The 26,622-nt window shown below is 40.1% G+C and overlaps 1 protein-coding gene across 1 annotated transcript in view; it reads right to left on the bottom strand.

The window, feature by feature from the left end:
* Positions 1-26,622, bottom strand: part of TG (thyroglobulin) — a 385,510-nt gene that overhangs the window by 154,864 nt on the left and 204,024 nt on the right. The window contains 5 exon segments of the mRNA XM_036741632.1: positions 9,627-9,786; positions 13,487-13,580; positions 15,606-15,825; positions 20,442-20,606; positions 23,184-23,318. Coding sequence (XP_036597527.1) covers positions 9,627-9,786; positions 13,487-13,580; positions 15,606-15,825; positions 20,442-20,606; positions 23,184-23,318 — 774 coding nt within the window.

Genomic DNA, 26,622 nt, shown 5'->3' on the forward strand with positions numbered 1-26,622 from the left:
GGATCTGGAAGTTCATATCTCAACTTGAACATTTAATAACTATATCCCCATGGGCAAGCCATTTAACTTCTATGAGCCTCAGTTTCAATATCTGTAAAATGGAGATAATAATATAACAGAAAATGCAGTATCTACCTAAGAAGTTTGCTCCAATAAACAGATATGATAATGAATGCAAAGGAGGGCTTTGCAAACCTTAAAATGCTATCTAAATGTTAGCTATTACTACTATTATAAGACAATGTATACAAAATACTGTGTGGATTTAAAAGTATGTCATAAATGTTAGTTATCTCTATGATCATTATTATCATTAGTAGTAGAAAAGGTGCTGGAGGTCTTAGTGGACTAAAAATCTAATATGAATAAATAGTGTGGCATGTTAGCCAAAAAAATTAATGTAATTTTTGTTGTCATTCAGGTGTGTTCAAATCTTCAAGACCCCATGGACTATAATGGGTTTTCTTGGCAAAGACTCCGGAGTGGTTTGCCATTTCCTTTTCCAGTGTATTAAGGCAAATAGAGGTTGTGACTTGCCCAGGTTAACACAGCTAATCAGTGTCTGAGGCTAGATTTGAACTCAGGTCTTCCTGCCTCCAGACCTAGCACTCTATCTATTGAATCATCTAGCTATTCTTAATGCAATTGTAGGCTGCATTGATAGAAGTCCTTTGCTTAAGTCCTATTCTAGTGTCTTATCATAGGGGAGCAGTAAGCTTGGACTCCATGCCAATAGAATATAAGCTCTGGTAAGGCTTGCCAAGCTGGAAAGATGTTGAAAACAGGGCCAAACACCAGGTTGTATGACTGTCACCTAAGGACCTGCCCAGGTAAGTTTGGAGAGATGCACCATTGGGTTGCCTGTAGTGATGAGGTCCTTGGCCAAGCAACTCACAAACAGCCTATTGAGTTATAGAGGGGTTGGGATCTACGTTGGAGAAAAAGGATACAGTATCCACACCAACAAAGTTATGGATTCGTAAAGTATTGAATCTAGAGTGAAAGGTTCCATCGTACTCCATCTTAGACAAGTGACAGCTAGACTACTGGGTCCAAGCTGGAGTAGGTCCAAAAGACAGTAACCAGGATGATGTAGGAAATGAAGAACATACCAGGCAAGGAGCAGTTAGATAACAATTAGTTGTAACCATATGTATTGGTAATTAAAGGTGGGCTTTTAGCACTTATTCAATCCAGTACCCTTGAAGACTTTGGCCTTTGTTTCCTTGATTAAATTAGGAGTCCTTGAAGACCTCCTTGCCTCAAGGGAAAGCCTAGTTTACATGGGTTTGAGTGACATGTTTGTGACATCAGAGGCTTTTAGACCACGTGGGTTTGTCGCATTTTTGTGACGATTTTAGGTCACGTGGATGAGTCGCATGTGTGACTCATCTTTGACCCTGAACAAGATATATAAATCCAGAGGTTGGCTTTCTCCCTTGGGGCTCTGAGACACAGGAGGAGTGACACCTGACTCTAGGCCAGCCGTTGTTAAGAGCTCCCCAGCTTGTAAACCCAGATGTTGATGGTTTCTTGGTAACTATGAATTGTGATCTGGTCTGTTTATATTGTGTATGGTTGTATTTGCTCTAAAGTTCAGGTTGCTGGCCTTTCCTCCTGAACTAAGTGAATTCATATGTTGGATTAAAGTAAGATTGTTAACCCCTTAATGTTGCTTTCCTTAGTAAAGCAGATCAAAAGAACCTGTGCTGGCAGCGTCCTTGTTGTTGGGCTTGTGTTGGTCTTTCACCCCCACAGCAGCTGCTAGCCGGATTGTTGTGACACCGTAATGATGACAACAATAAAAAAAATGGCTCCAGGACCATTTATATCTGATATCCACTGAACATAAAAATGAGAATGAAATAATAATAATGACAATCTGCTTATATAACACTTTAAGGTTTGCAAAGTGTTTTACATATGTTATCTCATTGGATCCTTGTGATTGGTGCTTCCTTATCTTATAGAAGGAAAAGGGGGTGTTTTGTCTAGGAGGGTGGAGTACAACGAAAGTCTTCAAATATCTGAAGTCACGCAGAGGAGAGATTAGAGTATCTTGCTTTTCTATTTGTATCCTTGGCACTTAGCACATAATTAGTACTTAATAAATATTTTTTCATTCATTCATTCCTTTGCTTGACTCCTAGAGGTAAGGTTAGAACAATGGGGTATAAACTATTGGAAAGAAGATTTTTATTTGACATAAGGAAAAACATCCTAATTATTAGGGTGGTCTACACGTGTAATAGAATGCTTTTGTGAGTGGTGAATTTGCTGCCATGAGAAGACTTCAAGTTGAGGGTGGATGATCATATGTTGAGGTTTTTGTTGTTGTTCAGTCCTGTCTGATTCTGTGACTCCATTTGGGGTTTTGTTGGCAGAGATACTGGAGTGGTTTGTCATTTCCTTCTCCAACTCATTTTGCAGATGAGGAAACTGAGGTAACAGGGCAAATGACTTGGCCAGGGTCACAGTCAGAGGCCTAATTTGGACCCAGGAAGATGAGTGTTCCTGACTCCAGGCTCAGCACTCTTTTCCTTGTGCTACTCAGCTGCCCTGCTTTTGGGGATATTCCATTGTAAAGCATATAAGTGTAAGCTTTTTTTCTATTTTGATGATTATTCATTTCTGTATGAAGGACAGATAGAACTCAGGGAAGAAATAGCTGGTGGGATAATTATAAATGAAACATTAGAGATGAAACCAAACATCCCTGGCTTTGGAGAATGGTAGAGGCAGGAGACTGGGATGATGGGGAGGGAGCATGTGAGGATACATGGGCATGAAGCCTGGGCAGAATGAGAACATGGGATGATTTGATGCTCCTTTTGACTTGGATGAATGAATGAATAAGAAACCAGACAAGCAGCTCTGGAATGGTTTTTGAATGGCCCGATTCAGGAGCGTAGGAAATCAGGTGGGAGGAAGGTAGTGCTAGAATCATTACATTCAAGCTGGACCTTGTATCATTTTCCAGTGGTGGAGGCTGGGCCCAAGAGATGGTATGTGACTTTCCTCAGGCCCCACACCTCCAGGCTTTGAACTCTGGTCCATCCCCTAAGTGCAAAGCCACTGTTCTTTTTGTTGTGTAGCACCCCCTCCCAAACTTTACCTATTATTATTCTTAAGTATGTGTGTCCATGTCCTGTCTTCTGAGCTAGACTGTAAAAACCTTAGATCAGGAACTGTGTCTCCCATTTATTTGTATTTCTCAAGGGGTACTAATGTAGTATTCCGCACCCAGGGGTGGACCAGAGGAAAACTTGTTGAGTGACTGACCAAAAGCCTCCCTGAATTCTCAAAGCCTAAAAAGGTTGGAGTGGCTCTAGCGGAGTTCTAAGTCAGGACATCTTGGCTCCCTGTTTCACCAGACACAGGGGCAAGGAAAGAAAATGCTCCAGGAATGAGTGTGAGGCAGGAGATAAACACAGTAGGCAATCCATGCTCCCTGAAAGCAATGAGCTGTGCAACGGGAAGCTACCTCCCGCTGACGTCCGAATTCCAAAATGACAACATTTCCCACTGTCCATTTAAAGCAGCACTAAAAAACTGAATAACTTGTCTGTTAGGAGAGAATTTCTTCAAGTGCATTTTACTTCTATGACTGGAGAAGCCATTAGTGAACCTATGGGTGAGCCTCCCTGCTTCCCATGCTGCTGGATTCCTTAAGGTGGAAGAGATTTAGAGGTTAAATGGAGGGCAGGATAGTAGAAAAGCAGTGGAATGGGAGAGAATCTATACCATTCCCTCACTATACAGGGGTTACCATTTAAGGCAAAAGACAAAAATGTTGTTTCCAGCATCTTATTTTCTGCAGGTTTTGTCTGTCCTCACCTATTCAAGAATTTAAAATGGCTCTCTATTGCCCACCACATTAACTTTGAACTTCTGCTTGACTTTCAAGGTTCCCCATATCACCCCTATATCAAGGGATGGAAGTATCTTAGAGATCATCTAATCCAGCCCCTGCCCTCAATTTACAGAGAAGGAAATTGAGACCAAGAAAAATTGAGTAATTTTCCCAAGGTCACAAAATGGCAGCTTTGGGACTCAACACTGAGACTCAGAATATTGCCTGTGGCAATGACACATTAAGGGACTGGTCTAGGGTCACAAGTCAAGGCAGAGCTAGAACCTAGCTCTCCATCCAGGGCCTGCACCTTCCCCCAGACTTCTGCAGTCCCCAGGCTCTCAAAAACCATAAATAGCAACCATTGCTTTTGCTGCTGCTACTCAGCACTCAACCTGGTGCCTGGCTTATAATAAATACTTAGTAAATGTGATTGACTGAGTGAGTGAGTGACTACTACAGTTCCCATTTCTACAGCAAATGAAACACTTTCTATACAACAATCCTATGAAATAGGAAATAGATGTATTGCAACCCTCATTCTACAGATGTGAAAACCAAGGCTCTGAGAGTTTTGTTGATTTTTCAATGACCATACAGCTGGTAAATGCTTGAGGGAGGGGTTGAACCTAGGTCTCTTAATGCCAGCTACCTCATAATTATTTTTCATCTATCCAAATGCTACCCCTTCTTGAAGACCTCCTTTTCCAGGAAGCCTTCCCTGGCTCTTCCAGCCCCTCTGTGTCTTTCCCTTTTTGGAACTCCTATTCCTAGAGTGAACCATTTTTTGTGTTGTGGACTCCACTGGCAATCAAGCTAAACCCATAGACCCTTTGTCAGAATAATGGTTTTAAATGAATAATATATATAAATAAAATAAATGTATACATATAAACATATGCATACATATAAACATATGTAAAATATATGTGTAAACATACACCTATATAACTATATATCACCTAAATAACCATAATTATAGCTATATATTTATACCTACATATTTATCTATTTCATCTATCATCTATCTATCTATATATGTATCATCTATCTTCTGGATGATTATCTGTCAGAGATGACATAGCACATTACAACTATGTATGTGTATGTGTGTACACACATATATACCCATACACATACATACACACATATGTGTATGTGTATATATACACACATATATTTATATATATAAAACTATATATAGTATGTATGTATGTATGTCTGTGTGAGTATATATATATATATGTGCGTGTGTGTTTATATGCACTGGCATACATATCTGTGAAACTATATATGTGTAAAATATATAAAAACTATATATGGTATGTGTGAATATATATTTGTGTATATACATACATATATGCATATATAAAACTTTTATATGTATATATACACATAGATTGTGTGTGTGTGTGTGTGTGTGTGTGTGTGTGTGTGTAACTAGGGTATGGAAGCTGGATGAGTCCCTGCTCTCAGGGATACTGTAGAAAGTATTGAGAGGTTGGACATTAGGGTCTCTTAATGCTTTTGGGGTCATGGTCCCCTCTGGCAATCTGATAAAGCCCATGAACTATTTCTCAAAAGAATGTTTTTAAATGTATAAAATACACAGGATTATAAGGGAAATTAATTATATGGATATATAGATATCAAAAATATTTGTTGAAAAGCTCTCAGAGCTCAGAGTAAGACTCCTCTTTAGTTAGTACCCCACACTGGCACCGGGAGCTCTTTCCTAGGTGCTGGTTCTCTCTCCATGGAGGTTATAAATGCCTCCAAAGCAGAGATTATCTCTCAATTCTTCTCTCTCCTCCACAGTCCTCCCAGCCTTATCACAGTGTTGGATGAATACAATTATTGTTCAGCACGCGATGGTTTCATTACATAGATATTCATTTACTGTACACTTGGGGAAAGGCCCTTGGGTGAGGCTATGAGTGGTACTGACAAGTATGGGACAGTCCCTGATTTCACCGAGTTAAGTTTTATTTAGTAATATACTGTTAGAGTTGGAAGGGTCCACCCTATCCCTCCTATTTTACAGATGAGGAAACTGAGGTAGATTGATAGAAAGACAACATAATAGCATAGATATAGTGCTGATTTTGAAGTCAGGATATGGGGAGTAGAATATTAATGTTTTTCACTTGAGGATCATCTGACTTTGGGCAAATCATTCCATGCCTCTAAACCTCAGAGTCATCTTTTGTAACAAGGAGTTTAAATGACTTCTAAAGTCCCTTTCACCACTAACAGTCCACAAGTATACGAAACTACACTTTATAGAATACAGAAGGCTGAAGACCCGTGTAAAAGATTAGAGATTGGGACTGCACTGGTGATTTCATTAGTACAGCCAAGTGAACAAGAATTTTTAAGCACCTACTATATTTCAGTCACTATGTTAAAGAAAGGCAAAAACAGGCCCTGCCCTCAGGGAGCTCACAGTCGAATGGAGGAGATGACATGAAAACAACTGTGTACAAATAATTTATATACAGCATTAGTTGGAGGTAATATCAGTGGGAATGGAAGACCAGGAGAGACTTTTTGCAGAGGGTTGGGATTTAGCTGAGACTTGAGGAAAACTAAGGAAGCCAGCAGGAGGAGGCAAAAGGGGAGAACATTCTAGGTGTGTGGGACAGCTAATGATAATTTATGGAATTGGGAAACAGAGTTTTCAGATAAGGAAATTGCCTTTCACAATGCAGACTAGAAACTTCTCTGTAATTTATAATCTTAGAGAATAAAACATATGTAATAGACTATCTAACTGATTATTACTATCAAATAATTCAATTTTTATGTCATGGTCATACCAAGAAGATTCCTAATATTTTTTTTAAACATCTGAAGACCAGAGTTCATATTCTGAACCTATATCAATAGAAAAATAAATATGTTGACCTCATCTTAACCTCTTTGTTAATATTATGTCCTCCAAAAAAAATGAACACACTCTCTTGAAACCAGATGACCACAGCTGAGCTAGTCAAACAAAATGCATGGGCAGGTCAGGGAAGGCTATCTTCTGGAATGTTCTCACTCTTCATCTGTACCTCTTGGCTTCTCTGACTTTCTTCAAGTCCTAGCTAAAATTCTACATTCTACGGGAAGCTTTTCCCAAACCCTCCTAATTCTAGGATCTTTTTTCCGTTGATTCTTTACTACTTATACTGCATATAGACAGCTTGGTCATAGTTGTTCACGTTATTTTCCCCATTAGATTGTGAGCTTCTTGAGGACAAGGACTGTCTCTTGTCTTTCTTTGTATCTCCAACACTTGGAACAGAGTAACATTTAATAAATATTCATTAACTGACTAGCTAATTGTATTGTCTACCAACTGTATGTTTTTATCCAGTTAGAATTAAACTAGACTATTCAGAGATACAAGGATTTACAATAAAAATTAAGTGAAAAAAGATTTTCTCCCATCACTGGAATATCTGAATAGGTACCCATTATTCCTATGTGACTAAAGGTCATATAGGTAGTAACTGACAGAGGCAAATTTGAACTATGGTCCTCTGCTTTCAGGTCAGCAGACTTGGCTGATCCCACTAACCCTCCAGTTCCCCTACCTACGAATAACAAAGTTTTATTAAGGAGTTACTCTGTCCCAAGCACTGTGCTAAGTGGAAACACAAAGACAAAAGTGAAAAAGTCTCTGCCCCTGACCTCATGGAGCTTATGTTCTCTTTGGAGAGACAAAATGTACACACAAAAGTATACACAAAATAGATAAAAAGTTTTGGGAGGGAGGGTCCACCAGCAGTTTGGGGGATCAGGGTGGCAAAAGGTGATGCTAAAACTGAGACTTTCAATCTCTCAAATAGCTGAGTGATTCTTAGAGGCAACTAGGGATGATGACGCATGAATGAGAACCTCTATGTGGAAGAGCTTTTTAAGATTAAAAATGGTATGTCACATGGAAATGTGAGATCTCATTCATAATAAAAGCTACTGCATTAAAAGGAAAGGGTTGATTCAATTAAATGAACTTTACTAAGCCATTCAATCCAGCCAATATTTACTGCATGCAAGGCATTGTGCTAGTTGATGGGAAAACAAAGTTAAAATGATGTAGAGATAGAATGTGTGTACATCTGTATGTAGGTCCATTTTCATGGGATTTGTGCATTGAATATTACGTATGTGTATTATATATATACATATACATACGTATGTATGTATGTATGTGTGTGTGTGTGTGTGTGTGTGTGTCTTTCTCTCTCTCTCTCTCTCTCTGTGTATTTCATATATATAGATAGAGGCGACTGACTGGATCAGTGGATAGAGAACTAGACCTGGAGTCAAGACCTGAGTTAAAATCTGGCCGCAAAAACTCACTGGCTGTATGACCATGGGCAAGTCACTTAACCTCTGTTTGCCTAATCTACTAGACAAGGAAATGGCAAACCACTCCAGTATCTTTGCCAAGAAAACCCCATACAGGGTCATGAAGAATCAGACATGACTGAATGACTGACTGAACAACAACAATACATGCATATATGCATATATATATATATATATGTATGTCTATGAATATGTGTGTTAGAAGAAAGGAAAATGGACAATGGACAGCAAATTTTAATGAGCTTAAGGAGGGCTACAGGTGGTAGTAATCATGGTATTGGACAAGGGAATGACTGGACATTAAAAAACTCCTCTCAATAATCCCAGTAAGTCCAGAGATGTGTAAGTAACTGAAATATGGCCAGGAAACACAGTTCTCCTTACTCCAAGGAGAATTAGATTGGTGTAGGCATGTGCTGATTTATAATGATGCACATCTCTATATGCATTTAAAATTTGCAAAGCACTTTCTGTGTGGTACAGAGAAAAGATTGCTGGATTTAGAGTCAGAGGATCTGGGGTAGAATCTTAACTCTGGCAAGACACCTGACTTTTCTGGGCCTCAGTCTTTTTCATCTATAAAATGAGGCAACTGTATCAGAAGATCTCCAACGTTTCTTCCAACTCTCTCTATGGTATCCTCTGAACTTAGGTGTGTGCGTGTGTGTGTGTATGTCTGTCTGTCTGTCTGTCTGTCTGTCTCTGTGTGCGTAGGGGAGTGTGAGGGTAAATAATGCAATTACTGTGATTCTCCTTTGACAGATACGAACGCAGAAGCAGAAGGAGATAGAATGATTTGCCCTGTTCACAAGACAGAGCTGGGATGCAAACGCAGGTCCCTTGATTCTGCTACACCATGCTGCCCCAAAGGGTCTTTTCATCCCTTGAAGGCCTCTATGGAAGGCAAACAGTGGAATTAGTTTTTTTGCTGGAAACCTGTGACATCTATGTCATTGGGGATTTACAAGAGTAAGCTAAACAATTCAGTGCTGTCCCAGGCTGGTATGAAAGGAAACAGGACTGTTTTCCCAGACAGTTAAGAGGACAGTGTTGGATGGAAGGTGCTAAATGCACACAAGGAAATCTCTTTTGCCAACAAAGATCATCTCTCCATCCTCCAAACCGCTGAATTATTTCCACTCTTGTGGTTCTTAATATTTTGCCTTATGCTATTTTTAATTTTGTCTATATTCCATTTCTCTTTAGAATGTAATCTCTGGGCAGGGATCACGTCTTTGTATATTTTATCTCCCATAGTACCTAATAGAGAGTGCTTACTTATTGAATTATGGAGAATTCTCAACTGATTGTTATTCTCTAATATTTAGGAATTGGAGTGCATACAACTGCATGCAGTAGACACCTGATAAATATTTGTTGAACAATGATTGAATGAATGAATGTGACTCACCAGTGCTCAGGAAGCCAAAGATACCAACTCGGTAGCTTGCAGTGACCACAATGATATCTCCAACTGCAGCAAGAAATGATCCTTCCAGGTCTAGCTGCTCCTTTCTCCCCCTATATTCACCAGTATTGTGGAAGAACACTAGCACTGATGCATTCTGGCTCTGAAAAAATGAGAGACAGGCTTTATGGCACTGAGGGAGAAAGAACATCTGATATTCAGTTTCAAGTGTGCAAATTGGGCTCCTCTGGTTCTCACCCCTTATCTAGAAAGACTTTTTCTATTTGGTGTGGCCCTAAGATATGACTTGCTTTTTACCCACCATTCTTATTTTAGGAGCTCTGACCCTTGATATATTATAAATTTCTCTTAATCAGATACCCTGCAAATAATGATTAATGAAAGGGACAACATAGAGTCATAAAAACATCAGAGCCAGAAGAGTTCTTAAGAGATCATCTTGTCTAATCCCTAACAGTGCAAGAGAACTATAATGTAGAGTGGAGGGAAGAGCAGTTGTCAAGTCATAATACCTGGTTCAAATGCCAGCTCTTGTACTTACTACCTAAAATGGCAAATCCCTTCACCTGTCTGAACATTAGTTTCCTCGCCTGCAAAAAGTTTTCTAAGGTCCCTGCCAAATTTAAAACCTATGGTCCTATGAACTGGGGGCAAGGCTAGAAGGGGGTGACTTGCCCAAGTCAATGGAAGAGTGTCAACAAGAATCCAGGTTTCCTGACTTTAATTCCATGTCCTTCTACTGCTCCAGGCTGCCTTCTTGTGGCTATATGCACATATGCATACAGAAACATAGTGACCATAATGCCTGCCTCCAAAAAAGGAAACTGGAAGAATTATCTTTCAATACAAGCAAATAATACACACACACACACACACACACACACACACACACACACATATATATTTATATACATACACACATATATATGTATGTATATACATATTTGTTATTGTTTAATTGATTAGTCATGTCTGATTTTTTGTGATATCATTTGGGATTTTCTTGGCAAAGATACTGGAGTAGTTTGCCATTTCCTTCTCCAGATCATTTTACAGATGAAGAAACGGAGGCAAACAGGGTTAAATGACTTGCTAGGGTCAGGCAAATAAGTATCTGAGGCTGGATTTGAACTCAGGTCCTACTGACTCCAGGAGTAGCATACTATCCACTGCAGCACCAAACTTCCCAGTGCGTGTGTGCATGTGTGTGTGTGTGTGTGTGTGTGTGTGTGTTATTTAATGCCAAGCTCCCCAAAAAATGTCAAACTAGAGAGTGTGTTAGATTAAGTTTCACATGGGATAACACAAAGATCTGGAATGTTTTAGCTGTAGAAAACCATAAATGTGCATGAATCATTCTTTTCCTGAATCTCCTATTTTTTTTCTTCTTAATCAGCAAAAGAAAATGCTTGCCTTGTTACCAGTGAATAGGAATGAAGCAGGTGGGAATGGGGAGTGAGGAAGGAAAAAGCAATGAGTCAGAGTCAGCTCTCAGCTTCATGCAAACAACACAGGTCACAAGCAAATGGGTCCAGGCTTTGGAGACTCTAACAACATTGCTCTCACTCTCAGACTGTCAAGTTACCATCTCCACTTAACTGGGTTGACTGAGACGAATAACCCACCCAAGATGGATGCCACAGAAGCTTCTTTGATCCAGGTCCCTGGGTGGGGAGCAGGGGGGATTCACTGTGAAGAACAGGAGGGCCATTCACCCAAGGCGGATTACACTCACTGAAGTAGGCGAAATCAGGAAATGGTGATTTTGTCATAAGCACACCTATGACAACAGTCACCACTTCCCAGTCCAGCATCATCAGTTAAGTAATACATTTTACCTAACTGTTATTTGTTCACACAGAATCATGGAGGGTTAGAATTAGAAGCAGGGGTATGCTGGGGCCAGCTGAAGTCAAATCTAGAGGGTCAATTGTTAAATTTTCCGGGCATCTAATTCTACTTTTACTACCCTGCCCTGCCTCCCATTTTTGCTGATGAAAGAAATCTATAGTATACTGCTGGAGTCTATAGTCAGTGCATAGAGGGCTACATCCCACCCACCAGAATAGGAAGCCATGGCTAGGAAATATCACCTGCTGAAACCAATGAATCAACCCACAATGGATGAAATTAGCTCTCTACAGGAATTTCCCCAAAGTCAGGAACCCTAAAAGATTAGTAAATAGGAGGCAGATGAGCTCTATGACTAGCAGCTGCTCTTCAATCTAATCAAGGGACCAACAATATAAAATGTAAACCATTTTCATAAAAATACTTGTTTTGAAAATTATAGCATCATAATATATAAATCAGTGATGATAAAGTGGAAACATTTTCTAGCTTGCTAGCTGCTTACTCTTGGGAAAGTCTCTTTTGACTATATAATCTATCTGCTATTCTTCCTATTAAAAAAGTGAGATAAAGCATGCAACATAATTTTCAAACTTTATGTCACTTCTCTGAACCTCAGTTTCTTTGTCAGTAAATTGAGGGGTTGAGACTGATTTCTAAGACTTTTCCAGCTGTAGCATTCTATGCTGTCTGTTCTGTCTGACATTATATATTCTAAAGCCTGTTCCAATTCTACCCTAAGTAAACCCACCTCATATGGCTCAGGCAGAAACAGGCTGCCAGCCACATCTGTGGTACTATGGCAGGAACATTATACATGTGATAGGGCTGGTCGGGGAGCTTCCCTGATCAGCAGGAAACCTCTTGGGCAGCTGGGAACGTAAGCTGTGGCTCAGTGCCGAAGGTCTTGTTTTCTGTAATGATGGATCAATCCCTTATTGGTCCCATGGATTTGTGTTTTGCTATATGACACAGTGATCCCTTACTGGGTCCCAGTGATTGTAGGACTATGTCAAAGATGACTGGCAGCTGGATTAAAGAGAGCCACCCATTCAATATATTTCAAAAGGGGAGACCAAAGTTCTCCCCATTCTCTCTGAACTCTGAGAACTTTCTCTTGGCCTTCCAGCACAGGGGAAGGCAGTAAGAGGGAGCCAATTTCTCCCCTTCCTTCTCTCTGTCAGGAACTATGATCATCACTAGCACACAGCTGGGAGAACATGTGCTTGCCCAGATGAATCAGAATTTGGGCCTCAAATGTCCAGCTGCCTCTCTTGCTTTGCGTCTCTTGATCACAAGTAGCCAAATAGAGATCGTGAGAGACAGATGTTTCCAACCTACGTTATGGTTACTTCATGAGCTCCAGAGGTCCAGTCACTAAATTGAACATTGGTTGTGCAGTGGGAGGTGCTGCTGGGGGAGGCGGCCAGCCATCCCTGCATGAGCTACTGCTCAGAAAAATGCAGACTGAGGTGAAAGTGAGATCTGCTCAGCAGTCCCATAGTCTCCCAGGATAACATGAGAGGAGCAAAGGGTGATAGTTTCATGTTTTAAGTATTTAAGTATTAAGAGATTTTACTTTGCACAGCAAGGTGGAAGGAGAGAGGGGAATATGTAGAAAATGCAAGAAAAAGCCTATTCTACTCTGTTTGTAGACTGAATGCAACTCACATGAGGTCAGTTAGAGCCTGGGCAGCAGACAACATACAGAAAATGATATTACTCTTCCTATATGAAGATGGAACAACGAAGGTACCATAGGACACAGTGGCTAGTGTTTAGCCCGGGGATGACTTAGTACGATGCAAGCCATACTGTCACCCTGATCTGCCTGTGACCAAGAGTTAGTTGGGGTTATGACCATGGGAGCAAAGCGAAACTAATCAGACTACTTGGAGAATGGAACCTTGGCCTTACTGGCGCCCTAGGGGAAGGCAATTTTCAACAGCGCCTCATTTACACGTCAAATATCCAAGTAGCTTAATACTCACAAGGTTTTGAGGGACAAACACATTCAGGTACAAACAGTCTTCACTGACAGTAGGAGATGAGGCCTTTCCAAATCCAGGCTGCCAACAGTTGGCCCTAAAGACACAGGTTGAGTTACTGCATGCACAATTAAACCCAAGCTAAATTTCATGACCTTCGATGCCCCCTAGATCTCTTTCCTCCTCTCCTACTGTCTCCCCCTTCCCTCCCCACCTCATCTTTAATTAATACAGGAGACATTTCATGAGGTTCTTGTTTTTAAAAGCCACTTTTAAACATTTGTGAAAACACATTCAGAATTGCAGAATTGAGACAGAAATCAGTAATGCACACCAAACTGCCTCTCTGGGTACTGAAGTCTCATGGGCACATTCATGCATAAAGCCCCTGGCTGACCATCTAGGATGCAAATGAACTGCTGGTGCAACAGTGGGCAAAGGGGGAGGGGAAGAGAAGCAGATCTAGGACTTACCAGGGTAATTTGGCCATTACTACAGAGGCAGCATGGTCTAAAAGACTCAGAAGTCTGAGTTCAAATCCTAGTTCAGGCCCTTCCTTTTCCTGGTTGACCTCTCTAAGCCTACATACCTTTATTTGTAATTGTCAGCATAGGGACTTTATAAACTTTATAAACCTAAAAACACTAAAAACATTTATTTAGTATCTACTGTGTGCCAGCTATGGGCAGCTGAGTGGCACAGTAGTAGATAGAGAGTCAGGTCTGGAGACAGGAATACCTGAGTTCAAATCTGGCCTCAGATACTTATTAGCTGTGTGAACTTGGGCAAGTCACTTAACCTTGTTTGCCTCAGTTTCCTCATCTGTAAAATGAGCTGAAGAAGGCAATGGCAAACCGCTACAATATCTTTGTCAAGAAAACCCCAAATGGGGTCACAAAGAGTTGGCCATGACTAATCAACAAAACAACAAGTGGGAATTAATTTGCCCTGACAATCTGTGCACACCATCTCATTCAACCCTGCCTGTCTACATTTGCAAGGAAGCTGAATTAAGGAAAAATATTTTGACCATGGAACAAAGCAAAGTCAGGTATGCAAGCGATCGATAGATATGAAGTGATTTCTATGTCAGGTACTATGTTAGGCACCGAAGATACAAAGAAAACAAGATGGAACCTCTGAAGGGTGCAATCTGCCCTGTCCTCAAGGAGTTTACATTCTGTTGGGGGAAATGACATACAGATATAGAATATATAGAATATATACATAGAATAAATACAAACAATTCCAAGGTAGTAAAATATGGGGTAGTTCAGGCTAGAGAGGATCGGGGAGTACTTTATGTAGAAGACAGCACTGGAGTTGCGTCTTCAAGGCAGAGAGGGAGAACATTCCAAGCGTTGTTATTGTCATTCAGTTATGTCTAACTCTTTGTGACCCCATTTGGGGTTTTCTTAGCAAAGCTACTACAACGGTTTGCCATTTCCTTCTCCATTTTACAGATGAGGAAACTGAGGCAAACAAGGTTAAGTGACTTGCCCAGGATCACACAGCTAGTGAGTCTCTGAGGCCTGATTTGAACTCAGGAATAGGAGTCTTCCCGACTCCATACGCAATACTCTATCCACTGTGCCACTTAGCTGCCAATTTCAGGCATGGGGATTGGTCAAATAACTAAAAAGAGACTGCTATTTACATATCAATCATAATTACAAAATGCTTTCCCTTCAACGTCTCCTTAGATCCAAGCTAGGTATTCTTTCTACTATGCTACAATTCCTTTCACTACTTAGGGTGTGGTCAAATTGTAGACAGTCTAAGTGTCAGGCAGAGAAATGTAAACTCTACCCAGTAGGCAAAGGGAGCCATTGATGGTTCATGGGCAGAGGAGTGATGTGAGTAGATTTATGATATGGAGCAGGGATGTCCAACCTTAGGTTTTTATTGAAACAATAGACAATATATTTTGATTTGCCATTTTAGTGAGAGCTCTGAAGTTCACTAAAGCACTTATGTAAATTTCTATGCTTGTGGGTGGGCCGCATAAATCATACTGCAGGCCGCATGGGGCCCACTGGCAGCATTTTGGATAGCCCTGATATAGAGCACCAGCTTTTTGGAAAAAAAAAATCACAAAACTACCCACTAACAGAACCCTTACCGTGGCACAGTGGCCTCCCAAGAACCAGTCCAGTTATATGTCTCTGGTGCGCGGAATCGCTTTTGTCCCAGTGGTGGGGTCGCATATGGAACTCCAAAGAACTGGACAATTCTTTTCCACTCGGCACCCACTTGAATCGCTTCAGATCTGCCCTTCAGAGTCCCCTGGGTGGCAATGAACACTGTGGCTGGGTCTGTAGTATAGTTAAGCATGGAGATACCTGAAGAAAAATGGCAAAAATAAATTTCACCCACATTATTATTTTTCCTAATATCTAGTGAAAGAAAATGCCATGCTTTTGAATGACAGAATCTTAGGATTAGAAGGTGCTTTAGAAAATGTCTGGTACCCCTCCAATTTTGATAACATCCCAACTTGTAGATACATGGAAGGCTGGTTCTACTTGGTGTAACAGCAAGCACCCTGGCATATCCAGGAGGGCCTGCTAGTACAGGTTAATCTACTTTTAAAGGAAAACAACTTTTAAAAGGGGTTAACAATCCTACGTTTAATTACATTCACTAGTTCAGGGGAAGGGTCAGCACCCTGAACATCAGAGAAAATACAAGCAGAGAAATTAGCATAAAAACCAACAGACAGGGCTCTGACTGCCTGAAGCAAAGCAATATTACTATACACTTTACATACACCACTGGATTGAGAGAGCCTTTACGTCTGAGCAGTTGGGAAGCTCTGAACATACGGCTACTCAGAGTCTTGACCAGGGAATCAAAAGATCCTTTTCATAAGCGAACCCCCAAAGCAAAATACCAACTCAGAGTATAAATACACTTCTCAGAGCCAGAAGGCATCACAACCCTCTGACTCAGTGCCTAATTAGAAATTAGCAAAAGGTGTGAAGCCTTCCTACAAGCAAGCCTCCCCTAAGCAAGCTCCCCTCAATGGGCTCCACATGAGGCCTGTTAATGGGTGGGGAAGATCTTCATATCCTGTTAACATTACACTTGGCCACAGAGGGAAGAACTAGGGTTAGTTAGGGTGGAAGTTCCAGAGAAGTATTTTCAGATCAAAAGAAAAAAAACTTTCCAGCAATTAATTAGAATGATCAAAAAGTGAAGAGTCTATGTTTAAATGACATATAATATGATGCTGTAATAATCCTTTTATTGGTTCTAACACATATGTTTTCTCTGCTGAACTAATCTGACCTCTAAGTTTCCCTCTACGTCTGAAATTATTCTGTGAAATTTGATGAGGCCAGGACTCCTTTTGAGGGCACAGATCAGTACTTCTACTCCCCAAGGGTTTTCTGGGACTGTGTATATAATGGGAGGTGTTGGACCGAATTGAATGAATCACAGAAAACTTAGCCTGTTTCTATTAAGGGCATTTCATATAATGTCATTTATGACTATCTATACCTCAAAGTCTTCCTGGAGTGGAATTCAATATCATTTACCATATTAACAGATGCACACCCTGGCATAATAGAAAGAGTCTCGGATCTGGAATGGGAAGATCATAGCATCATAAATTTAGGGCTGGAAGGGACAGCAAAGGTCATTCAGTCCAACCCCTTCCTTTTTCACAGATGAAGAAATTGAGGCCAAGAGAGGTTAAGTGACTTTCCAAAGGTCCCAGAGGTGGTAAATGGAAGAGTTGAGATTCACACTCAGGTCCCCAAATTAGAATCTAGCCTTCTTTTCCCTATAGCTCACTGCCTTAATACATCACCATAGTGTTAGTATTTAACGCTAACTACCTTACAGGGTTTTGTGAGGAAAGTGTTTTGCAGACTGTAAAACACTACATAAACCCTGAGTTAATATTGTTAATTAGGCCATGCTTTCCAAGGTCCCAATGACTTAGTGAACATTATCCTTTCTTCTGCCTCAAAAGTTATTGACCTGAGCTGAGACCAGAAAGGTAAACCCAAGAAATGGAAAGATCCAGTGGTCATGCTATAACCTGTACATTTCTTGCAGTTACCGACTATGATTCCTCTCTCTCTTTCACAAGATTTCCTGTTTGGCTTGAAAATTGAAGAGACTGCTAAGCATTTGAGAGGACTGTCTGACTCCTGCCACCCCTGGAGGCCTGATCTGTTCTAGGAGAAGTCAGTTCATTTCTGGAATCTGACAGAGGAATAATATGTCAGGGTAACTTTTTATTTTTTATTTTTTAATTAAGAATTTTAAGAGGATGCAAATTTGATTTCCCCACAGACAGCATTAATTATCACTTCCTCCAGAGCTGTCAAAGTGAATCTTAATCTGGTGCATATCAAACAAAAGACGTGGAAAAATATTAGATGAGCGCTTCTGTCCTTCATCAACTTTGATAGGTGTTGTAAGGAACTATGTGGGATTCAGGTGTTGTCAGGCCATTGGTAGCAATGGATTTAAAAAAAAAACAAGTTAATTGAACAGTAGTTAGTAGGTGGCACAGGGAGTAGAGTGTTGGACCTGGAGTCAGGAAGACCCGAACTTGAATCTGACCTCAGCCACTGGCCGGTGTCACTGCATGACCCTGGGAAAGTCACTTAACCTGTCTCTGTCTTGGTTTTCTTATCTGCAAACAGGAATAACAATAACGTCCACCTCCTCGAGTTGTTATGAGGTTCGAATGAGATAACATTTTTACAAATGTTTTGAAAACCCTGAAATGATATACAAATGCTAACTATTATGAAGATAGAACGCTAGGCTTGAGATCAGGTAGACTTGAGTTCGAATCCTGTCATAGACACTTACTAGCTGTGTGACCCTGGGCAAATTATTTCACCTTCCTTGAGTTTCCTCATCTGCAAAATGGGGATAATGACACCACCTCCTTCATAGGATCAAATGAGATAATGGATATAAAGTGCTTCACAAACATTCCACTACTATATAAATGCTAACTGTTACAATCATACATGCAGGGCAACTGGAGGGTACAGTGGATAGAGCACTGAGCCTGGAGTCTGCCTCAGATACACTTACTAGCTGTGTGACCCTGGGCAAGTCACTTCACCCTGTTTGCCTCAGTTTCCTCATCTGCAAAATAAGTTGGAGAAGGAAATGGCGAATCGCTCCAGTGCGTATGCCAAGGAAATCCCAAATGGGGTTACAAAGAGTCCCACGAGACTGAAGCAACGGAACAATAATTTCAAAACCCACATCCTGAAAATGATGTCAATTTCTTTTGTTGCATTCGAAACCCATTCTTACCCAACCCATTCAATGATTCAGAGATCTCCATTTGGATCGTCTCTCATTGGGATAGATTCAAGTGATCCTCGCTCATCCTATATGATCCTTATTCATGTCTTAGCACTCTGCCTGGCACATAGTAAGTGCTTATTAAATGCTTTTTCTTTCATCCATCCATCCATCCATCCATCCATCCATCCATCCATCTATCCATCCATCCATCCATCCATCCATCCATCCATCCATCCATCTATCCATCCATCTATCCATCCATCCATCCATCCATCCATCCATCCATCCATCTGCATAGATCCTTCATAAAAGAGCTTCTCTCCACGATGAAAGTTTTCCTCTCTTATAGATGCCAAGAGAGCCTCCTACCTATGTGATTAATCCCTCACGATCACTGCATGATTAGCCCACACTATTTTAAAGCCACCTATCTCCTCGATGGTGTCCCCTTACTCTACATCTTCTGTACGGTTCATTAAGAACATGTAGCATAAATATAAAGAGGTATTGCTTCACATTACAGAAATCTAAAGTCCCAACTCAAGGAATTTCCAAGTTTGACTATATTATGGAATGAGAGGCTGTATCTATTAGAAAAAATGTGCTAATGTATTCTCCTAGGGATTACACAAACCCCACTAAAAGGGAAGAATGGTACCTGAATTCCAGAACTGGGAGCATAGAATCAGGGTGGTGCTTCCCCCAGTTCCACATTTAATTCTCCCCTATTCTTTAAAGTCCAACTCAAAGACCAACCTCCTCCATTAAGCTCTTCTTGGTCCTCCCAGTTGGTAATAGCCTCACATAGTAATTATGAGGCACTTATTATATATTATTTTGTATTATAGCTAACTTCAGTCATATCTTATTGGTGGCACAGTAGATAGAGTTCTCTGTGCATGGAATCAGGATGATCAAGTTCAAATCCAGCTTCAGATATTTACTAGCTGTGTGACCCTGTGCAAGTCCCCTATCTCAGGTTACTTGTCTATAAGATGAGAATAATAACGGCACTGACCTCCCAGGGTTGTTGTAAGGATAAAAATGGGATAATATTTTTAAAGCTACTTTTCCAACTTCAAAGTGATATACAAATGCTAGCTATCATGGTCAACATTGATATTATTATCCTTCCACAAGACTGAAAACTTCATGAAGATAAGGACTGCATCTTAAATAAATATGTATATCCCCCCTACCTATGCAAATAGTAATCAGACAAGAAAGAGTGATGTAAGTGTAAAGGAGGGTGGAAGAGAAGGAAGAGACTTCAACAGGTAGAGACAGAGATAGTTTATTCCAGGCATGGGGTCATAGGATAAGAATGGAGGTTAGAGAGTAGTCTAGAGGCTAGAACATAAGAGTACTTAAGGGAGTAATGTGAATTAAGCCTGCATAAGCGATATGGCGTCAGATTGTAAATGGCCTTGAATTCTAGTCAGTAGTTGAAGAGACATCTTCTTGTCACCCTTTAAATAAAACCTCCTAAGTATCACTTTTTTCATAAGGCTGACCCTGCCTACAGGTGCTTAGGAAAAAAAAAAGAACTCCAGGTTTGTCAGGTTTTCCATCTAACAATAAAATGCCATCCCACCCTACTGTTGCCAGCCACGCTCTTTGTCCAGTGGACTTTCAAGTCAAGCCTCTGAATCCACAGGTCTTAGTTTACCTTTCTTCCTATAAATATAGGTGGCCTCCTCCCGGAGCAAGAGCCGGCAACTGTGGCCCTGTAGGCTGTGCGTGCAGCTCTGGGTATCTGGATAGAACACACACCGGACAGATGCAGGCCGGACCTCCAGGGTTGTGATGTGGCAGGCTGGCTTCCGGTAACATTCTGGGAGAGAAGAAGAAAGAATAATGAGAGAAAGACAGCTTCTAGTAGATAAATGAGAAGGAACCAGAATCAAACCAACATTTTGGACCTTAAATCCTTGGCTGTTGCTACAAAACAATAGGATTGACAGTGATGATAGTATTAATACTATTAGCATTGACAGTATTAATACTATTAATTGGCATTAATAGTATTAATAACACACATGTATGCTATCATTAATATTATCATATTAATACTATTATATGCTACATAACACATAGTATATATGAGATTATACTATACAGTGATATATACATATTTCTCTATATAAATATATACACATAATAAAGTAAAATAAATGTTTTATAAATATTATATTATCAGGTTTTGATAATATAAATATGTTGATTTATATTCATATAAATAAAATATAAATATAATTAAATTATCATAAATAGTAAAATAAATATATATGTATATATACACATACATAAACACTTTAAGGTTTGGAAAGCATTCCCTTCATAAAATCAGCTCTCTCACCTAGATTCCATCTCTAGCACTATTTCTATCACTGCGAAACAAGTGTGAAGCACAGTTATTTTCTCTCTCTGTTAACTTCCTTCGTTATAAAATGGAAATGATGTTACTTTTGTTCCCTATCTCACAGGACTGGTGAGAGGAAAGCTTTTGGCAATAGTAAATAACAATACAGATGTAACCTATTACATTTGTAAACAGTATGTTTACGTACAACAAAAATGCTATGTTAGAATATTGATGACTTAACCTTAGAACCTTGGAATGGTTAAATGCATTAGAGATTCTGTTTCTGATCAATGTCTTTGTATCTCAATAATGTTTCCATTATATTTCCATTAAGGTTCTGTAAGGTGCCGTATGTCTTGCATATTGTAGGTAATTAACAAATACTTGGTGAGTTGAAGTTGAAATTTACTCTGACTGTTCCGATGTCACATAGAGCTATATATCCCACTACATACACATGACAATGTTGGAGTCCATCATCAGATGCATCACCTATGCCATTTTTAATCATCGTATAAACATACTAAGCTCTTGTATATTTTGGCTAAATCTTAAATTGAACCAAGAATACATAGGTAGGGGAAAAGGGTCAGGATATTCTACTATGACTCAGGGGCTAATAGAGTCATACAAGGCTTACTGAAACTCGGTTTTATGGAGGAAGAAATTGATGCTCTGAGAACAGAAGTGACTTACTCAAAGTCATGCAGATAGTGTGGGTCAGAGTGAGGACCAAACTCCAGGTCTTCTGGAAGGGATATTAGAATCCAGAATTTTAGGGCCAAAAGAAGGTCTGCCTTTCTCCATTTATAGAGCAGGAAACTTAGACCCGGGCAAGAGGACCTTGCAAGAAAATTACCTGCTGGAGTTTTCAATTTAAATCAATTCAATAAATATTATTAAAACCTGCTATGCAAGTCAGTGAGGCAGCTTGTCATTACGACTCGAGTAGGTGGAGAACCAGTCTCAGAGTCAGGAAAAAACTGGATTCAATTCCTTCTGGTACAGAATGGCTATGTAAACCCAGGCAGGTCATTTAAACTCTAAGTGGCCACAGGCAACTCTTTTGACTCTAAGGTACAAAGTCTAAGTAGTAGCCTAGAGTCTAAGATTCTAAGGTACAGAGCAAGGGTCATCTTGCTTTGGTAGAAAGGGTTTCCTCACTGTGAACTCCCTATACCTGTGAAATTATAGGTCCAAATACCCTCTCTTCTCCCCCTCTCTCAAATGTGCAGGAAACCATGCTTTTGTGTTAATCCATCAGTCTTTTAACTTCCTGTAAGTCTATCATCTTCAACAGCAACAACAATTGTTTGTTGTTGTTCCTTCACTAATGTCACACTCTTTGTGATCCCATGGACGCCGGGCCCTTCTATCCTCCACTATCTCCCCAAGTCTGTCCAAGCTCTCATTCATTGCTTCCATGACACTATCAATCCATCTCATCCTCTGTCATCTCCTTCTCCTTTTTCCTTCAATCTTGCCCAACATCAAGATATTTTCCAATAATTCCTTTCTTTTCATTATCTAGCCAAAGTATTTAAGCTTTGGCTTCAGTATTTGACCTTCCAGTGAATAGCCTGAATTAATTTCTTTAAGTATTGACTGATTTGATCTCCTTGTAGTCCAAGGGATTCTCAAAAGTCTTCTCCAGCACCCAGCAATTAGCATTTACATAATGCATTAAGGTTTGCATTACAGATATTATCTCATTCAGTCTTCACAACAACCTCTCGAGGTAGGTGATATACCATTATCTTCCTCTTAAAACGGAGAAAGGGAGGATGGGAGAGTAAATGACTTGGCCAGGGCTACAAAGCTAGTAGCCAGCTGAGGCTGGATTTGAACTCAAATCTTCCTGACTATAGGTCTATCCATTGTGCTTCCTGGCTGCCCAAATGTCAGTGTAAGTCCTTGACTGGTCCTAGTTGTGACTTAAATATCATTCTGCCAGATTCAGAATCCCAAATGATCCTTCCATGAGGTCATACCCCAAGATCTTTGGAGAGTCAATGTTCTGAAAAGCCTGAAGGCAGACTTCCTTACCTGACAGGCAGAGGTCTCTGGAAGCTGAAAAGTTGCTGGAAGCATCGATGCTGATGTGGGCTATGTCGAAGTTCATGATGGATGAATCAATGAGAGCTGAAGAGACGTCCAAGGATTGCCACGAGTCCAAAGAGACTATGAGAGAGAGAAGATGAAATGAAAATGAAAAACTGGATTCAGAATCAATAAAATGGTCAGACTGACAAAAATGCTCCCAAAACCACCAAATCAAGCATATACCATATCACCTAGTTTAATGGTGCTGTGAACACAACACTGGATTCAGCACCAGAAAGCGTGAATCTGAAATCTGGCTCCACCAAGTTATTAGTTTGGTGACCTTGGGAATTCCATTTAATATGATTCTTAGCTGTTCAGTCATTTCAGTCCTATCTGACTCTTTGTGACACCATATGGGGTTTTCTTGGCAAAGATACTAGAGGGGATTACCACTTCCAACTGAGGCAAACAGGGTTAAGTGACTTGCCCAGGGTCACACAGCTAGCCAGTATCTGAGGCCAAATTTGAATTCAGGAAGAGTCTCCCTGATTCCAGATGTGGCACCCTATCCACTGCACAATCTAGTTGTCTTAGTTAACTCATCTATAAATCGGGAACAATAATAAAAGCTAAAAAAGCTATTGTGATTTCTGACTGCCCTGAGAAGCACAGCTTCCAGGAATAAGGAGGCAAAACAACACACTTTTCAATATGATCTGTAGCATTAACATTTTCTTTATTACTTTCATAAGTCTAGACAAAACAAAAAACTAATTAAACCACTGTCTTCTGTCATGGTCAGACAATATCTAGACTATTGTGTTCAATCTTTGGGGCTACAGTTGAGGAAGGTATTGATCAGCTGGAGAGCATCCTGAGGACAACTGGAATGATGAAGATCCCTGAGTCATTGCTATAAAAAAGACTGGTTGAAGAAACTGGGGATATGTGAGAAAGAGAAGAATCTTGGGTGAGATGATAATGGTATTCTACTATTTGAAGGACTGTTAACAGAGAGGAGGGATTAGATTTGTTCTTTTTGGCTACACAGAGAAGAGCCATGGGTGGAAATTTCAAAGAAGCAGAGTTAGGTGTGATGTGTGGAAATATTTCCTGATAGCCAGAGCTATTCAAAAGTAAGATGGGCTACTTCAGAAGGTAGATGTCTCCCCCTAATTAAAGGTCTCCAAGTAAAAGTACCAGCTATGCTATAGTGGGGTCTCTTTTAGGTAAGAGTTGGATTAGAATCTAAAATCCTTTTCAATTGTAGATTTCAGTGATTTTGTGAAAGTTACCCTTCCTATCTCACAGGGATGTGATGAGGATCAACTGAGCTAATATGTGTCTAGCACTTTGAAAATGCAGTATTATCAAAATCTAAATCATTATTACAACAACTACTACTACTTTTATGAACAATGTATTCCCTGAAAGGGCACTAGTATATTATTCTGATTCCCTTTCCAGGCCTCAGTTTTTATCAGCCACTTTGACTTTTCGGTCACCTAGGACATATTGTCCATAAATATCACTAAAGATCAAAATAGCTCAACTTTGTTTCAGTTCTCAATGTGAAAAGAACACAAAAGACAAACAAGCATGCATTAACAAATACAGAAACTTGAATCAACCCATCCCTCTGATTATAATCGCTTGGGACATAAAAATAACTTAGAGGGAAGGCAGGACATGTATTTCACTTTAATATTCATCTGTTAGACTTTGAGCTCTTTGAGAGCAGGAACCAGTTGGTTTTGCTTTGTTTTGATTTTTTTGTATTTCTTTGTATCCTCAGGACTTATAAGGCACAGAGATTGGTACATAGTAGACACTTAACAAATGCTAGTTGACTTAACTTGTTCCTAGAGAATAAGAGATTAGTGTGTTCTACCTGAAGACATAAGCAAACTGCAGGGTGGTATGGTAGAAAGGGAACTGATCAGGTCCAAGACCCAGCTCTATCCCTTACTAGTGGACAAGTGATTCTGGGTGAGTCCCACAATCCCTCTGAGCCTTAGTTTCCTTATCCCTAAAATGGGGCTAATAATATTTCAGAGCAGCTAGGAGGCACAATGGATAGAGTGCTGGCTCTGGAGTCAGGAGTACCTGCATTTGAATCTGGCCTCAAACACTTCCTAGCTGTGTACCCCTGGGCGAGTCACTTCACCTTGTTTGCCTCAGTTTCCTCATCTGTAAAATGAGCTGGAGAAGGAAATGGCAGACCACTCCAGCATCTTTGCCAAGAAAACCCCAAATCGGGCCACAGAGAATTGGACAGAACTGAAGCAACAACACAATAATACATCACCTGTCTACCTCATAGCATGTTTGCAAAGCATAAAGAGTTATGTAAATGTGGACTATCAGTATTCCTGGTTATATTCTCCTTATCTGCTTGCTGCCATAAAAGCCCATCTTTTTAACCCCAAGAAGATGAGGAAAATGTCATCAGGAATACTAACAGCTCACATTTAATTAACTCTTTGCAAGATTCTCCCAGTGATATAACATGGCCATAGATCTCAGAATGCCCAGTCTCCTGTAAAGGGGGCATAGTCATGTACAGGTGTATGTAGCAGGGTAAGATGGCACCAGACACTGGGTGCTGATCTCCTTCAACATAGGAAATTCAGAAGGGCTGAGGAAGGACTCTGATGAGAAAGTGAGTTCTTAACTGAGGGCCCACAAACATGGGATCCTATGTATTTTTATTTTATGTTTTTAAAAACATTATTCTGAGAAGGGGTCTATCCATAAGATTTACGAGACTGCCAAAGGGGTCCATGACAAAAAATTGAAGAACCACTGAATTAGAAAAAAAAACGGTCGTTCTGTCCAACTCTTCATGACCCCGTTTGGGGTTTTCTTGGCAAAGATACTAGAGTGGTTTGCCATTTCCTTCAGCTCATTTTATAGAGGAGGACCTGAGGCAAACAGGATTAAGTGACTTGGTCATGGTCACACAGCTAGTAATTGTTGGAGGCCAGATTTGAACTCATAAGGATGAGAGTCTTCCTGATTCCTAACCCAGGGCTCTATCCACTGTGAAACTAGGGACCAAGAGGAAAACTAGATAACTAGATAAAAACAAACACCAGAGAGAGACTGTGGCCTGTTAGTTGGGAAGTAACAGAGAGGATAACAATGGAGAGACATGCCAGGAGACAGATCTTTGCACCCTGAGTCTCTGTTCCTTAGAGGTAGTGCCTTCAAGAAAGAGAATTCCTGTGAATCAGGGGTGTGTCGATAAATGCTTAACAACCAACTTTCCATTATATATAAAATACAGCTACAACACACTTTTCAATATGATCTGTATTATTAACATTTTCTTTATTACTTTCATAAGTCTAGACAAAACAACAAAAAAACTAATTAAGCCCTGATTACCAAGGTCTAATGACAATGAAAATTTAACAATAGGCTTTCTCAGGTTGGT

This window comes from Trichosurus vulpecula, chromosome 1 (assembly GCF_011100635.1).
Source record: "Trichosurus vulpecula isolate mTriVul1 chromosome 1, mTriVul1.pri, whole genome shotgun sequence".
NCBI lineage: Eukaryota > Metazoa > Chordata > Mammalia > Diprotodontia > Phalangeridae > Trichosurus > Trichosurus vulpecula.